This window comes from Neolamprologus multifasciatus, chromosome 23 (assembly GCF_963576455.1).
Source record: "Neolamprologus multifasciatus chromosome 23, fNeoMul1.2, whole genome shotgun sequence".
NCBI classification, from domain to species: Eukaryota; Metazoa; Chordata; class Actinopteri; order Cichliformes; family Cichlidae; genus Neolamprologus; species Neolamprologus multifasciatus.
Genome location: NC_140460.1, coordinates 11,079,581 through 11,103,393, shown reverse-complemented (window position 1 = coordinate 11,103,393; position 23,813 = coordinate 11,079,581). Strand labels below are relative to the sequence as shown.

The 23,813-nt window shown below is 40.5% G+C and overlaps 1 protein-coding gene across 4 annotated transcripts; it reads left to right on the top strand.

Annotated features, from left to right (window-relative positions):
* The first annotated feature begins 875 nt into the window (after positions 1 to 875).
* On the top strand, positions 876 to 22,749 carry LOC146491090 (sterile alpha motif domain-containing protein 9-like). 4 transcript variants are annotated; one of them, XM_085151901.1, is made up of 5 exons: positions 876 to 1,051; positions 5,135 to 5,207; positions 11,856 to 12,582; positions 12,715 to 13,000; positions 16,456 to 22,749. In XM_085151901.1, the coding sequence occupies exons 3-5, from the start codon at positions 11,866 to 11,868 to the stop codon at positions 20,076 to 20,078; spliced, it is 4,626 nt and encodes a 1,541-aa protein (XP_085008027.1). In that variant the 5' UTR covers positions 876 to 1,051; positions 5,135 to 5,207; positions 11,856 to 11,865; the 3' UTR covers positions 20,079 to 22,749. The 4 variants fall into 4 exon arrangements, with proteins under 4 accessions (XP_085008027.1, XP_085008028.1, XP_085008025.1 ...); XM_085151902.1 differs by lacking the exon at positions 5,135 to 5,207 and having other exon boundaries at positions 12,718 to 13,000; positions 16,456 to 22,748; XM_085151899.1 differs by lacking the exon at positions 5,135 to 5,207 and having other exon boundaries at positions 16,456 to 22,748.
* Positions 22,750 to 23,813: the final 1,064 nt, after the last annotated feature.

Below are 23,813 nucleotides of genomic sequence, written 5' to 3'. Positions count from 1 at the left end.
ACATTTGTACTGATTATATAAGTAATGTAACTTGCGAAACCCTAACCTTGGATTCAGAATAACTAAATCTGAGACTTTTTTTTCATTGTAAGATTATTACAATGAGGGCAATATAATTATTTGTTGTTCAGCAGAACAGAGTCCAGTATGTTGACTCATACTTTTTTGGTTTTGAAAATGGGTTGATTTTAATGCCATTACAGGAAGTGTATTTTAATCAGTGGGTAAACAATTAGTATGACACAGTCAGTCAAATTATTCTTGGTACTGTATACTTGCAATGAATAAATTGTTCTAACATAGTTATCTTAAGTAAACATTACTAGTTCTGGGAACTAATTAGACTTTATAGTGTATTTGAAGCTGATGGTGTCTCTGGAGTCATGGTGTAAGATCCTTCAGAGGCTTGCAGTTGTGCATAAACCTGCCATTCAGCCATCCCTAACCAATACCCACAAGCAGAAGCAGTTGCAGTGGGCCCAGAAATTTTTTGCAAAAACGTACATTTCATTGGGAGGTTTGTATAATGCAATTTGAATTGTGCTCTAATGGCTGATGACTTGAAAGTTATACAGACTGCCATTTGTATCAACTATATTATTTACATAATAATTTGGAACGTAGTGTATTTTCAAGCTAAGATTTAAGACTTTTCAGCCATTAATATCCACGCATGCTCACAGATTTGACACATTTACAAATCTGGATACACACAGACGGATTTCAATATGTACACATTTATTTCCACGCACACCAAAATGCGCACACACACGCGCAAATAATTTTGCTACGATAATAGCCTCGCCCTTCCTACTCAGAGCAGGTTTGCTAAAACAAAACCAAGTTAAACCACCTGTGGTTTGAAACTGCACCTCACATGACTTCCTGTGAAAGGAGGCTCTTTCACGCAGACACTTTGAGCATTTGAAGGAAAACAAAATGTAGGCTACATAGTGCCTCAGTTATGTTGATCGTGCACCTACATTTGTGCACACAGTAGACGCCATCATATTTCATATTCACTAAGTCGACTGCCAAAACGAAGCCTGAGGTGAGAATTTTGTTTATGAAATTTTTTATTTTTTCTCGAGAAAAAAGAAAAAAATTACAGATCTGTTCCTGTAAATCGGCTAAATGTTTAAGTAGAGGCAAAGAGAATCATTCAAGAATGAGTTATTACTGTGCAAAGTTTTAATGTTTAGAAATTGTTAAAAGTATCGTTTTTAATGTGAGCGTGTGCACTTTAACTTTAAACCGAGCTACCACTCGACGGATTGTCTTATTATTAGGGAGGGGCTGTACAAATGTTATGCTGACAGCAGCATTCCATCCACATCCGATATACAGCTGAACTTCCAAAGTTTCTTATATTAGATTCTAAAGGAAAGTCTTTAAACACACTGAAACGGTAATTCAACACCGAAATATTGTTCACTTGGGGAGTTTTTCAATACCAAGTAGGCTACATTTAGTCATTTGTATATGCAAACTTGGTGCAAACAAGTTCGAACTTGGCCAGTTCACTTTCAATTTCCGAGAACACAGCTCAGCTACAGTGTGTTTTTTCTTTACTCACTACCCTTTTACAATGGCTGCTCGATAAATCTAATTCCCACGGGTTTTTCTTTGTTTTGTTTTTTTTTTTGTTTGCTTGCTTGCTTGCTTGCTTGCTTGCTTTCTTTAATTTAAAAAATGTATTCTAAGGACTTTGGCAAAACAATTTGGGAAGATTTCAGTTTACTCTAGACTGACTTATGCATTAATTTACATTGTCAACTTAGAACTGGTTAAGAACTGGAAACTACTATACTGAAATAAGTTTCTGATGTAGAAACTATATTTTAATTCTAAAGCTGCCCACTACAATTATATGAATTTCATCTGTAGATCTAAAGAACACCTGTCTTTAGTCTTATTCATGACCTTTATTAGTTGTCTTCCAACATCCAGATATTTATGTGATGTGTTTCATAGTGTCTCATAGTGTCACGCATAATACTGTTGAGCAACAGCAGTCACTACATGACTGAAAGACAGACTTCACCTGTTTTAATAACGACATGCATGCATGCAGCTCATTCTGCTTGTTGAACACAAACAAACCGTTCAGATTTGAAAATAATTTTATTTTTATCTTTTACAATTCTAAAAATTACAATAGACAGTCTGTATTTAGGATACGTTTTAAGAAGTATTAAAAAAAAATACATAATTTAATCCCTTGGTGTTCAGTGACTTTTACAGAAAGGCAAGCAGAGAGGATCTTTCAACATCCATATCTTCACCTTTCTGTATTCATTCCTGGCTGAAGAATAATTAAATAATATTACTTGTACTACTTGTATTGTTAAATAAATATACTGTATTGCAAAAAAATATTTGCTATTAGTAATGAGGAGTGGTGGAGGATTTTTTTTTAGAACCATTCCTTTAGTAAAAGAAGCAATAAAACACTTTGAAAACGCCCCACTACATTTAAAATTATATAACTGGAAAATTGTAAATAAATGAACAAAATGTAAAATACTCTGCACAAAAATTTCATTCTCATTATATAGATCAATATTACTGCTAGATATTTAAGTTTGAACCCATTTTAAATACTAAATTCTGTTTAATGTCTAGTATCATATTCTGTATAACCATGTTTGTAAAATATATTGATAACAAAAACATGACAAGTGAATTAAAAGATTTGCGCAGTTTGTGAAATGGTTAACTGCTAACAGGGAACAGATTTATCCACAATGAGCTTGATTCATTGCTGGTCCAAAAATGCTGAAAATGCTCTTGCTTTTCTCCCTGGATTAAAAAAATCTTTAATGTTAGTTTTAATCAAATCTGAGATTTTTTTTTAAAAACTAGTATAACACATTTCTACATTGGGGAACTAAGGTTCAAACTAAATATTCAATTAAAAATATACTGACAGCTCCAGTAAGACATTAAAGTAAAAAAAAAAAAAAATCCAGTTATGAAGTTCAACTTTAATCTCAGTCAAGAACACAAGTACACTCAAGTGTGCTTGTTGAAAATACTCCCTTAAGTCAGACTTCCAATCTAAAAAGTCCAAGAAGCCCCTACAACTCCAACATTACAATCCAAGATTATACTCACTAAATGACCATATACTGAGCACTGACCAGACTTTTGTTGGGTTCTTTGTATGAGAGAGAAGACAAATATGCTCAAAGTTTAAGTCTTGAAAAGTTATTATCACACAGTTGGAATTTCAACTTAGTTATAAGCTGTCGTTAAAGGGACTGGAGAGACAAGAATGCCACACCCAAGCAGTAAATACTTTTATTATGAGACACCGGGGGGAGGGGATGCTTCCCTCTAACAAACACGCCATATTTATAGCCTTGTTTTCTTGCAGGTATTAGAACCCCCCCCCCACACACACACACACACACACACACACACAAATTCTCTCTGTCTGTTAGTGTCATTGTGTATAATTCTACTATCAATACATATCTTTGTAGTATAAAAGATAAAACATAAATGTGTGGTAAAAAATTATGAGATAGTTAAGATAAGCCGACCCTGAACCACTGAAAAGGCACAGTATTTATACTGGTACACAACAGGACAGGAGGGTACAACACTCAGTGGAGGGCAGGCACGTGCAGAGGGGGGGGCTAGAGGGGCTTGAGCATCCGCCCCTTTCCTGATGGGTGCCCAAAGTGCCCTTTTGTTGAGGCAACTTTTTAAAAAAAATTATTTATTTATTTTTTTAATGTGTGTGTGCGTGCGGAGTCCGGCCCCTCAACAATAATATTTAACTATTAATCACAGTTTTGCTAAATAAAAGGATCTGGCTTGCATCAGTCACATGATCACATTTAACCAATGATCGCCCTTGACGGCAGAACGCGCTGGTTACGAGCCGGGAACGAGCTCACAAAGAGCACGTGCATTTTTAGCGGTCCGGAGCTGTAGGAGAAACACAAGTTAACTCAGAGACACAGACTGATGCGACAAAACCAGTAAGTAGGTGTACAGCACACACTGTAGTGTATAGCACACAGGAGTATTAGCTTATTACGTACACGTTGGTCAGCTGTCTTGTTGCAACTGACGAACTGAAACAAACGAGCGTGCTGTGTGTGCAACAGCGTGACAAACATTACCTGTCCTTTTATTAACTGCACAAGTAGTGCTGGTCACAGCTGCTGGCTACCTGTGTAAGGCTGCCATGGGTCTGTAGCTCTGTCACCGTTTTAGTGAACATATTTAGTTTTAAAGAAGTTTCCGGGCTTTTCCTGCCTTTCTGGAGGGATTATATTTCACTAAAAAACGATCTAATATGCATGTCCACATAATTATGCATTATTATAATTATAATATATTAAAAAAAACACGCTGTATTTTAAAGAACATACATTAAGAAGCAGATTATATTAGATTTATATTTTAAATAAGACAAAATTTGGATTTTACAGCAGTAAAATTATTGTATCTCTACAGTTTAAAATGTAATAAGCTTTGCCCTGCACAGAGTGGATAGTGAAACAAATGGAATAATCATAAATACATTATTTCATATTTATTACTTCCCCCTCATTGCTTTATTATTGTAGCTCTAGTAATAAATAATAATGTAAGGATTCTGGATCAGCACAGTGATGCCCATAGTATATACAATATTCTGAAGAAGGTCTAAAACGTCACTGTGTGTGCGTGCATGTGTGTGTTTTATTTAGATGGATTTTTAAAAAAAATATTACTCATGATATAACATTGTCCAGACATGCCTGGTAAGGACATGAGGAGGAAACAGTGGGAGCTGTGTGAGGCTACTAAAGGCAGGGCTATAACATTTTTCTGTCATCATTTTATTATAGATTAAGTGCAAGAGTTGTTAAGTGTGGATAATTAAATTATAGTTTATTGCAATAGCAAGTTGTGCCTTGTTCTCAGATAGACAGCAAGTGGAGAGTGATATATGAAATGATGGAAGGAAGAAGAGAAGCAAAGAGTGATTCACAGGCAGAGCCTAAATTATTTCTCACAGTTTTTGTTGTCTTATGGTTCCAAGTGCTGTCACCAATCTTTGCATTTTGTTATTATCTCATGATACTTGTTTAATCAGCTACCATCTCTCCTATGGACTTTTTACTGTCTACAGTCTCAGATCAACACAGCCCTGCCCTCCAGCACTATCCACAGCAACCCCTGAACAGCAACATTGTACCCATCAGGTAAAACATCGGCTACGTTTTCTTTGCCTTGTTGCCCATATTAGATTCTTAATGAATGTGTGTTGTTGTTATTCAGCCTGGTTCAATGTGCCCCTTTTTAACTTTGAGCACCCGCCCCTTTAAACCTCTCTGCACGGCCCTGGTGGAGGGTATGGTTTTCATGTGGTAGTTAAAACTTGCTTTTCCAGCTTTACTGTTGGAACATTATCAACTTGACTGGTGGCACACCCAGCTCCAACCATGGACTTCTGAGGCAAATAGACAGCATTACTACAGCATCGTATTACTTCCTGTTCCTGTTGCAATGCACTGTGGTCTTCTTGTAGTTTAATTTGTGGGGCTTGATTAATTGCAAACTTTTGCACAGAGACTAATTTCACAGTGTACAACCCAAATTCCAGAAAAGTTGAGACATTCTTTAAATTTGAACAAAATGAAAACTAAGACTTTCAAATCATATGAGCCAATATTTTATTCACACCAGAACATAGATAACATCACAAATGTTTAAACTGAGAAATTTCATAATTTTATGCTTCCTACAGATGGCTGAAAAAGCAAGAAAGTTAAAAAGATTTAGTTGGGAGAACATTTAGCAAGTAATTGAAGTTAATTGATATCAGTCTGTAACATGATTAGCTATGAAAGGAATGTCTTAGAGAGGCAGAGTCTCTCAGAATTAAAGATGGGCAGAGACTCTCCACAGAGACTCTGTGAAAGAGTGCGCAAAAAGATGGTGGAATACTTCAAAAACAATGTTCCTCAAAATCAAATGGCAAAAGCTTGGCAACTTATATCATCTATACTGCACAACATCATCAAAAGACTCAGAGAAACTGGAGATGTCTCTGTGCGCAAGGGACAAGGCCGAAGATCTTTATTGGATGCCTTTGGTCTTCGGGCCCTCAGACAGCACTGCATTACTCATCAGCATGATTGTGTCACTGGCATTACTAAATAGGCCCAGAAATACTTCCAGAAACCATCCATTCATCTTTTTCCGCTTATCTGGGGCTGGGTAACGGGGGCAGCAGCCTAAGCAGAGAAGCCCAGACCCCCCTCTCTCTGGCCACCTCCTCCACCTTGCCTGGGGGAATACCAAGGCGTTCCTAGGCCAGCTGAGAGATATAATATCTCCAGGGTGTCCTGGGTCTGCCCTTGGACCTCCTCCTGGTGGGACATGCCCAGAACACCTCACCCAGGAGGCGCCCAAGACGCATCCTTATCAGATACCTGATCCACTTCAGCTGGCTCCTTCTATCGACGTGGAGGAGCAGCAGCTCTACTCTGATCCTCTCCCGGATGGCTGAACTCCAAGCCCATTTCCGTCGCTTGTATCCGCAATCTCGTTCCTTCTGTCACTACTCACAGCATGTGACCATAGGTGAGGGTAGGGACGTAGATCGACCAGTAAATCAAAAGCTTCGCTTTTACATTCAGCTCTTTCTTCACCACGGCGGACCAGTACAGCGTCCGGATTAGTGCAGCCACAGCAGCACCAATCTATTTGTCATTTCCCGCTCCCTTCTCCCATCACTTGTGAACAAGACCCCGAGATACTTGAACTCCTCAACTTGGGGTAGGAACTTGTCCCTGACTTCCAGAAACCACTGTTGGTTAACACAATCTGCCATGCTAAAGAGGAGGGAGACCTTTGAGTGTGTTGTCAGCATTCAGTGCAAAAGCCAGCATTGGTGAAAGCCCAGTATATAAGAAAGATGATCTGTGATTTAGACCCAATTAACTGGTACACTTCATTGCCAAAAGTATTCATTCACCCATCCAAATCATTGAATTCAGGTGTTCCAGTCACTTGCATGGTCACATGTTTATCAAATCAAACACCTGGGCATGCAGACTGTTTCTGCATACACCTGTGAAAGAATGGTTAGCTCGCAGAGGCTCAGTGAACTCCAGTGATAGGATGCGACCTGTGCAAAGTCCAGTTGAAAAATTTTCCTTGCTACTAAATATTCCACATTTAACTGTAAGTGGGATTATACCAAAGCAGAAGTGATCGGGAATGACAGCAGCTTAACCATGAAGTGGTCGGCAAAGTTAACTGACAGAGCCAGGTCAGCAGATGCTGAGGAGCATAGTGTGCAGAGGTTCAATTAAGTTAAATTTTATTTATATTGCACCAAATCAAAACAACACTTGCCTTAATGCACTTTCTATTGTAAGGTAAAGACCCTGCAATAGTATAAATTTCTGCATGGTCAATCACTACAGACCTCCAGACTTCACGTAGCCTTCAGATTAGCTCAAAAATAGTGTGTAGAATGCTTCATGGAATGGGTTTCCATGATTGAGCGGCTGCAGCCAAGCGATGCCAAGTGATGATGGATGGCAATCTGATGGACGAGTTTAGGTTTGGCGGTTGCCAGGAGAATGGTACTTACTTGACTGTACCGTTCTCCTGACTGCACTGTGCCAAGTGTGAAGTTTGATGGAGGAGAGAATGGAAGAATGGTCAAAAATGGAGGTCTTGTCCCCTATGCTGCCCCAGCATGCAACAGCATATACGATGGCACTGGCCACAACAGACTCATAGAAAATCCTGAGTATTATCCAACAGTTGTTGAAAGACCTCAGCCACCTCAGACAATAGACACAACTCTGGCCCTTCCTGTAGGGTGCAGTGGTGTTTTTAATCCAGTCTAGTTTATTATCTATGTGTACACCAAGGTATTTGTAGTCCTCCAATGTCCACATCAACCCCCTGGTTTGAAACAGGCATCATGAACACTTTATGAAAGACTCCACAAAGCTGGGGGCACAGGCCTTGAGGACACAGGGACTCACCTCATGTGGTTCAGCAGACTTGCCTAAGGCTACGTCCACACTAGCCTGGATAGATTTGAAAACTGCGTTTTCGTCTGAAAACGCTCCGGGTCCACACTACCGTTTTTAGTCGCTTTTACAGAGTTTTAAAGAATTTGAAGAAAAGCTATCTGGAGCATGTACAAACTGATAATAATCTTTTTTAGGACTGTCAAAATTGAGAGCAATCAAAACAACTGCTGCATAATGCCCTCCGCTATCTTTTCATTTAATTGGTCACATGACTGCATCACATGACTAAAATGTGTCATCGTTTTAGAAAGTGCATTTTCGAGTGTCCACACTGCGACGGGGCAGCTCCGTTTTGAAATGTATGTGTTTTCGAGAGCGTTTTCAAAACACTGCGTTTTTCCTTGAGGAAAACACCGTCTCAGTGTGAACGGGAGGACAAAACGGAGAGAAAACGATGTGTTTTCGAGAGAAAACGATGCGTTTTCAAACGAAAACGCATTAGTGTAGACGTAGCCTAAGTGGAGTCTTCTCATTTGTCTCTGAACCTGGTCATGAGTGAAAGTGATAGGTGGGGGTGTCAGGACTTCCACAGGAGGCTATCGTGCAATGTGGAAAGAGAGAACATTTACTGTGGTGTTGAATCTGTTGAAAAACACCATCCATCCATCCATCTTCATCCGCTTTATCCGGGGCCGGGTCACGGGGGCAGCAGCCTAAGCAGACCTCCCTCTCTCTGGCCACCTCCTCCAGCTTATCCGGGGGAACACCAAGGCGTTCCCAGGCCAGCCGAGAGATATAATCTCTCCAGTGTGTCCTGGGTCTGCCCCAGGGCCTCCTCCCGGTGGGACATGCCCGGAACACCAACCCCAGCAGGCGCCCAGGAGGCATCCTTGTCAGATGTCCGATCCACCTCAGCTGGCTCCTTTCAATGTGGAGGAGCAGCGGCTCTACTCTGAGCCCCTCCCGGATGGCCGAACTTCTCACCCTATCTCTAAGGGAGAGGCCAGCCACCCTTCGGAGGAAGCTCATTTCCGCTACTTGTATCCGCGAACTCGTTCTTTCGGTCACTACCCACAGCTTGTGGCCATAGGTGAGGGTAGGGACGTAGATCGACCGGTAAATTGAGAGCTTCGCTTTTACACTCAGCTCCCTCTTCACCACGGCGGACCAGTACAGCGTCCGGATTAGTGCAGCCACAGCAGCACCAATCTATTTGTCAATTTCTCCGGCTCCCTTCTCCCATCACTCGCGAACAAGACCCCGAGATACTTGAACTCCTCCACTTGGGACAGGAACTCATCCCCGACCCCGAGTGGGCACTCCACCCTTTTCCGGCTGAGAACCATGGCCTCAGATTTGGAGGTGCTGATCCTCATTCCCGCTGCTTCACACTCGGCTGTGAACCGTTCCAGTGCGAGCTGGAGGCCTTCACCCGATGAAGCCAACAGAACCACATCATCCGCGAAAAGCAGAGATGAGATTCTGAGGCCAATGAAATGAAAGCCCTCCGCCACTTGGCTGCGCCTAGAAATCCTGTCCATAAAAATTATGAACAGAATCAGTGACAAAGGGCACCCCTGGCGGAGCCCATCACCCACCGGGAACGAGTCCGACTTATTTCCGGCAATACGAACCAAGCTCTTGCAACGGTTGCATAGGGATTGAATGGCCCGTAGCAATGGGCCAGACACCCCATACTCCCGCAGCACCTCCCACAGGACACCCCGAGGGACACGGTCGAATGCCTTCTCCAAGTCCACAAAACACATGTAGACTGGTTGGGCAAACTCCCATGCACCCTCCAGTATCCTTGAGAGGATAAAGAGCTGGTCCAGTGTTCCACGACCAGGACGAAAACCACATTGTTCCTCCTGTATCCGAGGTTTGACTAGCGGACGAACTCTCCTTTCCAGCACCCTGGCATAGACTTTCGAAGTCAGCAGCGCTCCGCCAGCACTATACACAGTGCAGGTAGAACACCGCTTTCCCCTCCTGAGACGCCTGACGGTTTGCCAGAATCTCTTCGAGGCAGTCTGAAAGTCTTTTTCCATGACCTCTCTATGTGATTTGCACAGAAGTCCAATAACAAAACACCACTCGGGTTCAGATCAGGAAGGCTGTTCCTCCCAATCACGCCCCTCCAGGTCTCGCTGTCATTATCCAAGTGAGCATTGAAGTCTCCCAGCAGGACAACAGAGTCTCCAGGTAGAGCACCTTCCAGCACCCCACCCAGGGACTCTAAGAAGGCTGGGTACTCTGAACTGCCACTTGGCGCATAAGCACAGATGACAGTCAGGACCCGTTCCCCGACCCTAAGGCGCAGGGAACAAACCCTCTCATCCACCGGGAAAAACCCCAACATACCGGCAGCAAGCCGAGGGGATATTAGAATGCCCACCCCAGCCTGCCGCCTCTCACCAGGGGCAACTCCAGACTGAGACAGAGTCCAGCCCCTCTCCAGGCGACTGGTTCCAGAGCCCAAGCCATGCGTAGAGGTGAGCCCGACTATATCTAGCCGGTACCTCTCAACCTCACGCACTAACTCAGGCTCCTTCCCCACCAGAGAGGTGACATTCCATGTCCCAATTGCCAGTCTTGGCAGCCGGGGATCAGTCCGTCAGGGTCTCCGCTCCTGGTGTGTTCCACCCGTGTTGAAAAACATATTCAACTCATTAGCTCTGTCCTCACATCTTCCGACATCTTCCGCTTCAGAGTACGACTATGCAGCAAACTGGCGCGAAATGACGTGCAGCTGCACTACAGCGATGTTAAAGCGGCAGAGTTTACTTTTACGTTTAGAAGATAAATTATTGAAATTAAATAATGATATTCAGCAAGTTTAATTATTTTACAATGTAACGCAAGTACATTGTAAGTAACTGTAATTAAAATACCTAAAAATGAACAGTATTTAGTTACTCTACTTTTTCAGTGGAAAAGTAATTTAATTACAGTAACGCGTTACTTAGTAACGCATTACACCCAACACTGGTTGTCACCAGGAATATCCTGGTGCATCCATGATTTGGTGAAACACATCAAGCTACACCCGAGATATTCCCTCTGAATCTATGCTAGGGCTGTTAGCTCGTCCATCTTATTTGCTAACAACCGAACGTTCCCCATTATAATAGACAGCAGACACTTTTGTTTGTACCTTCTCCTCTCTTCAAGCCGCCGCTGTCTCACACTCTCCCTCTTTCTCCTCCTGTGTCCCTCACCTCTACATCCATCAGTCAGTCCATCAATCTGCCTGACAAGCCAGGCCAATCAGCTGATCTGTGGATTAAAGAACATGTGCAGTGTGTAGCTGCTGCACTGAGGTCCAATTCCTCAATAAAAGTAACAGTTCCATGGCAACAAGGAGAACAAAAAATCTTTTTAAACCCACATGTTTAAGAGAAAGCTATTAAAACAAACTGACGTTCTAAATACTATGTAAAGACAAAGTAAAAAAGAATAGCCAATGCACATGTTAATATTTGCCATTTAGTTGTTATTATTAGTTATCTGATAGCCACATCAGCCATTTTTTTATTATTATTATTAACATAGCAGCTAGTAGATTGTACTTAGATAAAAGATAAATAATTGCTGCAGGCTGGAACGGGTGGAATATTGAGCCGTGAAAGAGTGAAATATGGACACATAGAGAAGCATTTGGGTAGCTGGCTATGCAGCAAGCCAAATGCTTCCACATTTTAAATCTCCCAGCTGTATGAGGCTGGCTCATCACTAAACAAGTTCTATTTAAAATAATGCAAAAGAAATGTCAGTATGGAGCCCCTTTTGAGCCTCATTTAATGTTGTTTCAATCGAGATGATGTGTTAAACTTTTTTTCTCAAATTTAGGTGATCCAAAATGAACCAGTCAACAACAAGAAAACCACCTCTGATTGAAAAATGGGCCACAGAGGATGTTCACCAGTGGCTGACGGCAGAGGTCAAAGTTCAACAGAGTTGTGCAGACAGATTTACTGAAGAGGAAGTGTCGGGGGCATGTTTAGTGTCCTTCAATAAAACAGACATTTTGGACTTCGGAATAAAACACGGTCCTGCTGTGAAAATCACAGCTTATCTGGAAAGTCTGAAAAAAGCATGTAAGCATCAATCAGAGTTCCCAGAATATGTGGAAAAATGGACCAAAGAGCAGGTGAGCCAGTGGTTAGTGCAGCATGTGAATGTATACAGCAAATATGCAGAACGACTCCAAGAGGAAGATGTGTCTGGAGATTGCCTTGTTTGCTTCAGGAAGCAAGATTTAGTGGATCTAGATGTAAAAGGTGGTCCTGCTGTAAGAATTATTTCAGCACTCAAACAACTGAACCAGAAACTGGAGCCAACTCTGCAACCTATTACAGACCAAAAAGAAGCTGCCAAACCCACTGAACTTGGAAATGCTCAGGCCAAAGAAATAAACCGTCCAGAATCATATGAAAACACTGAATCCAAAAGAGATGGGACAGTGGAAAGAGACTCCAAACAGATTCAGTTACCATTTGATAAAACTTCAGAGAAGGAAGAAATTCAACAACCAAAGCCACAGAACACGGGGGTCTGGAACAAAGGAACTGTTGTGGTAAAGTTTCTGTTATTATTTATACACCACACTACATCAAATATTATATACATATTAATATAGCTTTATACAAATGAAAATGAAAAAATAAAAAATAAAGCTGTTGGATTCTTAAATATTGCTTTCTTCCAGCAGACCACAGTGTCACCCAATGCATCCAGGAGTACTGTGGAGATTGAGAAGATCCTTGCTGACCTTTTGAAAGAGGATCTTAAAAAATTTATTTTTAATTTAAGATTACACACTAAATCCAAACGTGAACCTATTTCTCAGGGTAAACTGGAGGATAAGGACAGCATGGACATTGCTAAGTTAATGACTGACCACTATGGAAGCAAGGAAGCACTACAGGTCGCAATACAAACTCTAAAAGAGATAAATCAGCTGAAACTTGCCTGTCAACTGGAAAAAAATACAAGTAAGAAAGAATCAACTAACTCTCCAATTCGTGATTATGGAGTGGCTGAAGCCTGTTCCTAGTAAGAATGTATTTAAATAATAAAGTGTGCAACTTATCTTAGGTAAAAGCTATAAATTCCTGAGAGCTTTAGGATGTGGTTTGGAGTATAACTAACTGTACTCCTGTAGGAGTACTATACCACGGCATTTTTAGCATGGAGAGTTAATTTTTGTCTGTTGGTACTTCACAATAACAAGCTTTCCACTGGCACTGGAATGCTTTTGCTGTTGAAAACTTACAGTAAATGCATTGTCTAAATTGAATTTTAAATTTACATTTTAAATGTAAATTTTTTTTTTTTTAGCTTAGCACCATTAGTAGATCAGGCACAGGTGTTTTTCTGTGTAACTTCTGTGTGTGCATTACAGTCTTTTTTCAGCACAAGAACTATAGGGCTACACCAGGCGCCATGTGATTTTCAGCATCCCTACCAATTCCTTCTGAACAATTTATCTTTTTTGTTCAGGTAACGTGTAGGGCCATGAACACACAGTCACGCTATGGCGTGTTTCAAAATGGTGCTCTGTGTCCGTGGTACAACCCAGCGGGAGGGAAAACACTGTTGCAATGCAGCAACATCCACTCTGTGGGCATGTGTGAGATGATCATCACAATGGAGGGAGGTGGGATCTCAATTAAATCAGATCCAGCCCCCCCCCCTTTGTGGCTCTCTTATTGAGAGGGATACTTTTAACTTCACCAGTTAGTTGAACAGCAACTCAAAGGGAAAAAATCCAATGGAGGCCTGGGGCACCTCCCTTACTGCAAACAACTGAGGGTCTAATCAGCAATCCCAATTGCATTCACCCTTCTGAATGAACTTATGAATCATGGATTTGAAAGTGTTCTTTAGGCAACCACCAACCCATTAGTCTGAGGGTGGTAGACGCTGGTCTACACAGATTTAATGCCCAGTAATTCATATAGTTCCTTTAATGTGCAAGACATGAACGAGGCGCCCTGGAGAGCCACTATCTCTTTCGGGATGCTGACTCGGTAGTTGACCTGAAATAGGACACACACCATTGGCGCACGTCCCCCTGGATGCCCAGCCAATAAAATTGTCAATTTGCTCTGCACACAGCCGTAGTGCAGGCAAAATGAAAGGCCGTTTCTCCAGGGTCTTAAAATATAATAACACACAAACAAACATCATGCAAATACCCTACCCCCCACATTCACTCACACAGACATCCCAGACATGTTGCTGTAAGATAGTCTCTTTTAACCCTCTGGGGTCCAGGGTATAATTGGCCGTTTTTGACTACTTTTTATTTTACCACTGTATTTCACCTTTAAAAACTGTTTACCTCGCCTTGTTTAGTATCATTCTTTTCACCACAACCTCACGTCTGAATTTAAAGTTATATTTTCATTTTGGCATACTGTATTAGCATAATTGATCTAAAATCAGACAAAAAACATAAAATCCGAATAGAAAACAGTTTTTTAAAAAAAACAACAACAAACAAACCACAAACATGTTTAACAAATCATTTTTATAACTTGAAATGCAAATACAAATTGTAAATTAAAAAAAAATATGCACATGTTTTGCAGCCAACAAAGTTATATTGTTAAATATATAACTATTTACCTGAAAATGCAGCCAAGGCCTGAGGTGTTTTTTAATATAACCATTTCAAACTATTTACAGAACAATCGGGTGTTCTGCATCAAATAAGAAGGCACACAAATTATTTGTGACTTTCCAAAAAATTGTTTTTGTCCACTATAAGACGGAGGAGAACAGGGTCTAAACCCTGTAGGTCTTACAACAGGAGGTGTATCACTCCTCATATTTTCCACCTGGAGACAGCATTTACACTGCAGTCTGTCTTTGGTGGCTTCTTAACAGTAACTGTGACATTCACTAGTAGAACTGAAATGGTACACTTTAACACCAATACGGAAGGGTTTCTTTTGCTCGCAAGCAGAGAGTGCTTGCTAGCGCTGTCCTTAGAAAATGCCATTTTTACAGTTTCTTCCTGCAGTAAATACCATGGTTTTATTCAGAAAAAAACATCATGTGTATTTTTTTTTTATCATAACTCTGGTTTTATATGGCCTATCAAAACTGGTATAAAGTTTGAAGTCCACATTTTCGACACAAGTTGAAATGGAGACTGGGTCGATGCATCTTGTTGCTGTTTCGTCTTAAATTGGTTATGTGATTTGGATGCACTGGCGCGTCCGTCCACCCCAGAGGGTTAACAAAAAAGAGAGACTCCTGGGTATGTTCAGCCTTCTAAGAGCTTGTAGGAGGACGCTGTTGATAAGTCTGAAAGTTCTGCTTTTTATATAACACAACCGTTTGCCTGATGGCAAACAACTAGTGGGCTGAGAACATAGCCTTGAGGAGATTCAGTGCTCAGTGTGATAGGTTTGCAGATGTTTTTCCCAACACTGACAGACGGAAGTCTCTGTCCGTGTCCAGGATGTTCAGGCCGAGTAAGAGGAGTTTCTCTATTAGTCTCTGTGGAATTATGGTGTTAAACACTGAGCTAAAATCAATGTACAGGAGTCTGGCAAAGGTGTCTTTATGGTCCAGATAGGTTATGACTGAGTGGTGGTGGATATTGCATCCTCTGTGGAGCGGTTGGGACGATAAGTAAACAGGAGCAGGTCAAATGATGCAGGAAGTCAGGCTGTGATGTGTTGTTTGATGAGGCGTTCAAAACACTTCATCACAATTGGTGAGAATGTGATGGTAGTCATTTTAGACAGGATACAACTGGTTTCTTTGCTACTGGCACTATAGTGAATATTTTGAAGCACCTGGGTATGGTGGCCTGGATGTGGGAGATATTCAAGATATCAGTCTGGACATCTGCCAGCTCACCGGCACAGTCCCTGAGCACATGTCCTGGGATGCTTTTTGGACCCGCTGTTTTCCGTGGGTTGACCATGGCTAGGGTCATCTGGGTATTTGGTGCTGTTGTTGTGTCATTGGTGTTTTTGGTTAAAAACTGATGGCTGCTTAATGTTGCCTTACTTTCTATTCACATGTTGCTCCTCGATACGTTTCCATTGCAGGTCTATTTTAAGTTCCAAATGAAGCGCTCGCATTTACATGGTGACAACTGAGCACTACAGAGCTGTGCATTAAAAGGAAAGTTTAAAAGCAAAGAATTTGTGTCTGATTTTTATTAATCAAATTATTCAAATTACTCATTGAATCTTTGCAGCCCTAGTTTAAATTACCATAGAAAGTACTTGTCAGGACATACTTGCATTCTATGTAGCGCATAATTAAAAGTGTTGAGTGGCAGATATTGTTAATTTATTTATTTTTCATATGATTTTACGAAAATCACAATAATATATAAAATACATTAAGCTGAACCGTTAACCTTCAGAGTGATCCTGTTTATGCTTTCTTTTTACTTTCATTTATTTTTCTGTTCATACAGGTCGGCTGATGCAGATGAGTCTATCAAAAGAATCTGGGAGGAAAGGAGCAAACCAGGGAGAAAAGCTAAAGACTTTGTTAAGTTGTGGTGGGAACTCACTTGATAACTATGACAAATTTGTTGTTGTTGTAAACAAGAGCCATCAAGAACAACTTCATTATCTTCAGTTTCTGACAAAGTTGAAACTGTTCTGTGTGTTAGACTTTGACCCCAATTCTGCTGCCTCAGGTGGATTGTGTCACTCATACAGAAAGTCAAGGGGGAACAACCTGCATACACCACCACAATTTCAAGGACAGACTGAGTCAGTGATAAAGAACCTCAACCTTTACAAACAGACCAGCTGGGTGTTCTGTAATGGCCGACATGACTTGAACAGTGACTCAAACTTGGAGCTGGATTATAAGAACTGGCTCAGGAAATCCTGTAAAGATGTAGAACAGTTAGTTTCATTCATCTGCAACCCTGAAGTTCTCCTCCATGGAAGATATCTGATCATCTTCCTCCTACTTTCACCTGTGGACACTGAGAAAGACCCAGTCTTTGATATCTACAAGTCATTCATAAAGCACACTGAGGAGGAAAACATCATCAGTGTATGTGAGTCTCAGAGCACATATCTGAAATGGAGGGAGCTGATCAAGGAGAAGTGTGACTTTGACATTGAGCATCTGTCCATAAATGAACTAACCCTGAGTGAGATCAATGGCACCATAATGATGATGGGACCATTCAGTCAGTCATCTGTACGGCTGCTTCCCTCTTCGGGTTCCAGTACTGTTGTCCTAACACAGAAGGATGAAGATTTATTGACAGCTCTAGATGTGTTGTATACGAACCAATGTGAAAGCGTATATGATGAAAACAGTTCAAAGTTTCATGAATTTAGAATCAGTGTTGAAGAAGAATTCTACAGAGGTGGCAAAGTGAAATGGTGGAACTTCTACTTCTGTGACAAAGACAAAGAGAAGCCATTTATCAAGAGAGACAAGTATGAGAATGTGATGAAGCTGATCAGATCTCAGTGGAGAGATTCAAACGACATGTGTGTTCTGCTCAACCTGTTTCACCATCCTGGCTGTGGCGGCACAACCTTAGCAATGCATGTGATGTGGGACCTCCGTCATAAATTCAGATGTGCCATGCTGAAAGACAACTCCGTGTCCAAAACAGAAGTTGCCATCCAAGTTATTAAACTAATGAAACTTGAAAGTGACAAACCGTCTCCAGTTCTGCTCTTAGTTGATGATTCAAAAGAGACTGAGAAACCTTATGACCTTGTAACCTGCATACGTAAAATAGCAGTAGATGAAAACTTAAATCTAAGTTTGGGTGATCCACCAAACTGCAAAGTTATCATCCTTAACTGTGTTCGTTCCCATAGTCCAAGGGAGCAATACAGACAGCACAATCAAACACAGAATCAGTTCATAACTGCTTCTTTGACCCCACAAGAACAGAAAGATTTTGAAAAGAAACTCAAAGAGCTTGAAGAAACTCATGAAAAACCTGAAAACTTTTATAGCTTCATGATATTGAAGAGAAACTTTGATAAAACATATATAGATGACCTTGCTCATAACACAATGGAGAATTTTGATTTCAGCACAAAGGAGTCCCAGCTGTTTGCCTTTCTAGCTTTACTGAACACTTATGTGGAAGAATCAGAAATCGCTCTGTCTCTCTGTGAGGATTTTTTTGGGATGAAAATGATTCGCTGGACAGAGGACAGTGTTTTGGAAAGAATGAAGCAGTATTCAAACTTTCTCATCATAGACAGAGTTGAAGAATGGGGTGGATACAAAGGACTCAGAATACTTCATCATACCATAGCATCTGCCTGTCTGGCTGAGTTGGAGAGAAGCTGCTACAAGAAAGTCAGTGAAATTACTATGCAGATGCTCCATTATGATCTGTTCTTCAGTACTTTCGTTGTTAAAAACAGACTGATGCGCTCAATTCAACGAATGTTGATTGAAAGGCAACGTAAGAAAGATGGAGATGAGAGAGAACAATTTTCTCCTCTCATACACAAAATCCATAACCAGCAGGGTAGACAAACCGTCCAAGAAATCTTTGTGAAAGCCTCATCCAGATTTGTGACAAGTGCATCTATTCCTCAGGCACTGGCGAGATATTTGTACATCAATGATCGTGACTTCCCAGAGGCTCTGAAGTGGGCAGAAAAAGCCAAAGACATTAAAGAAAATCCTTACACCTTTGACACAATTGGACAAATTTACAAAAGCAATTTAAAGTCTAACATGGACAGAGAAAAGCAGGAGAAATCACAAAATCCAGAAGACTTGCACACAAACATTAAAATAGCCATCAATGGTATGAAAGCTTTCCAAAGAGCCCAAGAGCTGGCAGAGCTTGCCGACCAACCACAAGAAGAAACAGCTGATGATGACTCACAGGACTACCCCAGAAAGTCATATAATGTTTATGGGTATGTGAGCATGCTAGAAATGGCTTTCTTGGTCTTTGACATACTGAGCAAGTTGCCTTTCTTTTGGGAACAAGACCCCATTAAGAAAATGTACCTCCAGAGCTTTCTTAGAGGAAAAATTAGGATGACAAGTGTTCACAAAGAGGACAATGAGATCAACAACAGATGTGTTGAGATCATCAACGAGCATGAGAGGTTTCTTGTCAAACTGAAGTCTGAAGTCAAAGAGATATTTGATTTTCTTGACTGTTACTTTGCCTACATAAAACAGAACTCTGAATTTGATGCATTGAATCATAGAACAGTCTCTGAACATTTTAAGAAGTATGTGAAGCTTTTCTGTACAACACCAGAAGAAATGAAGAAAGAAAAAGAAAACAAGTCCAACCTCAATTTGAAATTGGATATCGAGGAACGCAAAGTGTTTCTTGAAAAGAACCAAGCAGACACTTTCTCAGGAATACTTCAACATTTGGACAAACCTGCAAAGATGGAGGAGATCACAGAATGCTACGCATTTCTGCACAAAGCTGTCAGCCAAAAACAAAACGTACAAATGAAAATTAATTACATCGTATCAAACATTGTACTTTGTCATCTGACACCAAAATCTAAACATGTCAAGAGTTACCGATTCCTTTCTGCTCTCCTTTTAGAAACTCTGCAGGATATAGGACTATATCATCATCTCCCAGACGCTTATTATCTGGCTCTGCTGTTATTCTGGCCCAGTCCTACTGAGGAAAACACAGAAATCGGGAAATATGTGACAGCTATTCGAAAGTCCTCCCACAAACGCCTGTCCAAGTTATTGCACAAGAGAAGCACCATTGCTTACTTTTATTTAACAAAAGAGGAGGGACTAAAGAGGCTTGTCTCCAAACCCACACTAGATGAGAGCTTTCTGAAAAAGATTTCTCGTGACACCTTGGCACAACTTTGGAGGAACGGAGACATATTTAAGGAAAAAGCAATCATCAGCCGCCTACATAGGGTTAGTGGAACCATTGAGCAAGAAGACATGTATGCAAACTATGGTAAACAGAAGATTCCGGTGCGTCCAGCTCGCATAAGTGGAATCAGAAGTGGCTTCAGCACAGAAAAAGTGTCCTTCTACCTTGGATTTGCAATTAACGGACCAATTGCATATGATATTAAATATGAAAACTAGGAAGGAGACATTAAAAATGCAGCAAGTGAGCCAAGAAACTGAAATGAAATGGGGTTAGCCACCAATGTGTTACTGTTAAAAATTATCTTGTAAAAGAACAACATGTAGGAAGAGACAGTAAGAAAAACTGTAAAGGTAAACTTGCACTGCTGCAGTCCATTTATGGACTATCCATATATAATTGTATATAAATTTAGTCTGTTTATTTAATTTAATGCTTTTCAGATAGTTTTGGTTCTGATATGAAAAGATTGAGTGGTCACTTGGAACAGCATGTTGTAATTATGTAAGAAATATAAAGTTTTTTGTTACTTTTCATTTGAAAAACATTGTTCCCATCAGTCATCTTATTAGAATTCCAATCAGTTTTTTGACACAATTATTTGACTGTAGAGTCAGAGAGATTTATATTATTGATAAATGTTTACTAAGCTCTGAATAATAAAATAGAAAAATGTGTAAATTTTGAAAATTATTTACAGGTAAACAACAAACAAGTCATCATAATTTAGGTCTTTCTGGAAACTTGAACATCTTGCTTGATGGATATATGCACTTGATTTTGGCCATCTGTCTTTACAGTAATAAATGTCAGGATGTTCCTGAAATAAACACATGAATGTTTATTTTAAACATTTCTGTTTTTAACTTTTGCATCCAGCAGAATTCCTTGATTCATAGTGTTTGTATAATTTTGTCCTCCTAAAATGCGGAAAATCTTTGCTTCTGACATGATCCATATTTACATTTCTGATGTTGGTATATAAGGTTTGGTTCGCAAAACATATTTAGACTCTAGTTAAAAATGGCACCCCCTTCAACCAGAACATACTGTATTTCTCATTCTGCATCCAGTCAAAACATCATCAACAAATTAAAGTGAAAAAATGGTCAAAAGTGGACAATATATTGCATCTAAATTTGGTGTCTATAAATTTCCCACCAGCCCACTGAATGAACAATGGGCTGTGAGGTCAGTTCCTTGATCATTAATATGAAAATTGTCATGATCATTGATCAACAACCACTGATCAATGGCCATGAGTACCATTCACAGAGAATTGGGGAATGGCTGCAATCACAACACTTTGGAATTTGTTGAGAAGGTGAGAGACGTCTTTATGGAGGCAGATGAAACAATGGTCTCATACGATGTCACATCCAGTGATGGGAATAAAGGCGTTACTTTTTTTAGTAACAAGTAATCTAACTAATTACTATTTCTATCGTTACAATGCAGTTACCGTTACTAACAAGAAAATGCAGGGCGGATGCGTTACTGTTTTTCAGCAAACAGACGGTTGAAGCTGTCTTCAGCTTACCAGGAGCTAGGGGGACAAAACAATCGTGCTGCTGATTGGCTGAGAAAGACTAAAGTAGTTGTGGTAAACCAATCACATGACCAATGTAAGATGACATGGTAACAAGATGCTATATACCAGTTTTTAAATTGTGTTGAAAGGTCACGTAAAACCAGAGTCATGATTTAAAAAATGTTTTTTTCCTGAATACTATCATCACATTTACTGTCTAAGAACAGTGGTAGCAAGCACTCTCTACGTACGACCAAAACAACAAACACCCCTTTTAGAAAGGTGGAAAAATGTATCATGTGGACCAATCAAAAATTATATGGCAACATCTGGCATTTGGTTGCTTAGGAAGAGGGGAAAGTTTTAGGAGTGATGGCAGTGAGCAAGCGAAAGAGAGAGAGCGAGCGAGTTTTGAGATGTGAGAGATTTGTCACGTTTAGCATGTTTGGAGTGTACAGTTAGTGTGTAGTTAGTGTTTAGTGTAGTGGATAGTTTTGTTTTGTGTGTCAGAACAATGAGGCGACTGCTGAATGTCACAGGTGCTGCCAAAAAGCCACCAAAGGCAGATTGCAGTGTTAATACTAACTCCAGGTGGAAAACCGGAGGAGTGATACACCTGCTGTTGTCTGCAGGTATCAAGCTAGTGATGTTCTACTCAGTCTTAAAGTAGACAGAAATTAATTTTTGGGGATGCACAAATAATTATTATGCCTTCTGTGGATAAATATATAGGGCTTGCATGATAAAGACGATAGGGCTCTGTTTGCAGAAATGGAGCAGAAGATGAATAGTTTGAGCAGGGGGGTGAAATCATGTGAAACTATGGCTCACGTGAAACTGTGGGGGTAGACAATGTAGGAAGAGAGGCACCAGAAATTGTCCATATGTATCTGCACTGTGACCACTCTCTGACCTGGCCATAAGTAGGAAATAGGGAGGAGGAAAGAAACAGGGCAATTTGACATTTTTCATGTCTGAGAATAGCAGGAAGAATTTGGAGCCAGGATATATGTAGGTAAGAGACAAGACAGCTGCACATGCCAATAGTCATGGGATGGAGTGTATGGATTCGATGATCACAGTCACATGTGGGGGGTCAGATCAAAGTGTTTAAATGTATTGTGTGACTTAGAGTATAAATCTAACAGGCTGAAGGAGCACCGTTCAGATCTTTGCGCTGTGCACATCTCCCCATGCGCATGGGTAAATAAAAAGGAACATGGGAAGTGAAGTATTCTGTCTCGAGTCGTGTGTGTCTTACCAGGTCAGAATCAAAGGATCGGGAGTGACAAAAAACAGTCACTTCAAAGGTCAAATTGCATTGCATTTCTTCACGTCAATATACGGGCTGACATGTGCTGCAAGTGGCCCCCAGGTGTGAGTTTAAGACCCCTGGTCAGTGTAGAAGATGGAAATCAACCAAGATAGCTGTGAAACATCTGCTGACATCTGGTTAAATTCAGTTGTGTACATCCACAAAGAGCGGCAGGTCAGCTGATCACAGCCTGTACACTAAGAAAATTTACTGGAGCTCTCAACAGAAATGACCATGACCTGTAATTCTTTTCCCCACAATGAGCCAATACAACTGATCTTAGTTTTCCCCCACCTGCTGAATCCATACACTGGATGAGGTTAGTGATGTAAGGTTCAAATTTCAGAAACCTTTGATTAATTCCCTTTATATAACATAAACATGAGAACATTTGTGTTTAAATTTGCTCTGTAATATATTTTTACAAAGTGTTGTATTCTCTCATTGTGTATGTGCTGTCCTCCGTTTCAGGCATGAATGAGCACAAATATAAAGACAACACTGCCTCCCTGTGGACAGATTGCATCCTAGGCAAGACCATGGCTCTTTTTTTGTTCAAGAACTTTAAATCTAATGGAAATGTGTGCGTTTAGAAACTAAAAAGAAACTGTTCACAGTCACAATTTCCTTTAGCTTAAATATGATCACTTTACATGCTGTGAAAAATAATTAGTGTCCTACAGCCATACGACATGATGATATTGAATTACACTATGTGCATACACTGATCTGCTGTCCTGCTCTCTCTGATTGCAGGAAGAATTTAAAGACAGAAAGTGTGCGTGACTTGTGCCACTGCTCTTCAGTAACTCAACTGAACTCACCATCTATCCACTGTAACTGACATTACTCACACTAGTGCTGACTCTGGGTGATCAAGGTAAGTTTAATGATGTTTTTATCACTGTAACTTTTTTATATTACATAATGTGTTTCACACTGTTGCATGTACGTGTTGCATTTTACACCATTTCACAGACGATGAATGAGGATGGATCCGTTTAACTGGCATTTTCTTTTATTCTTGTCATTAACTCAGGGAAAATCTTTGATGGCCATGAGGCTAAACCCCACAGCAAGCCATACACAGTGCTTCTGGAGAGAAAA

Coding starts and splice junctions, on each gene's coding strand:
- LOC146491090 (XM_085151901.1), top strand. CDS start 11,866: ATGAACCAGTCAACAACAAGAAAACCACCTCTGATTGAAAAATGGGCC. Junction 12,583..12,714: donor GGAACAAAGGAACTGTTGTG/GTAAAGTTTCTG, acceptor GCTTTCTTCCAG/CAGACCACAGTGTCACCCAA. Junction 13,001..16,455: donor TCAACTGGAAAAAAATACAA/GTAAGAAAGAAT, acceptor CTGTTCATACAG/GTCGGCTGATGCAGATGAGT.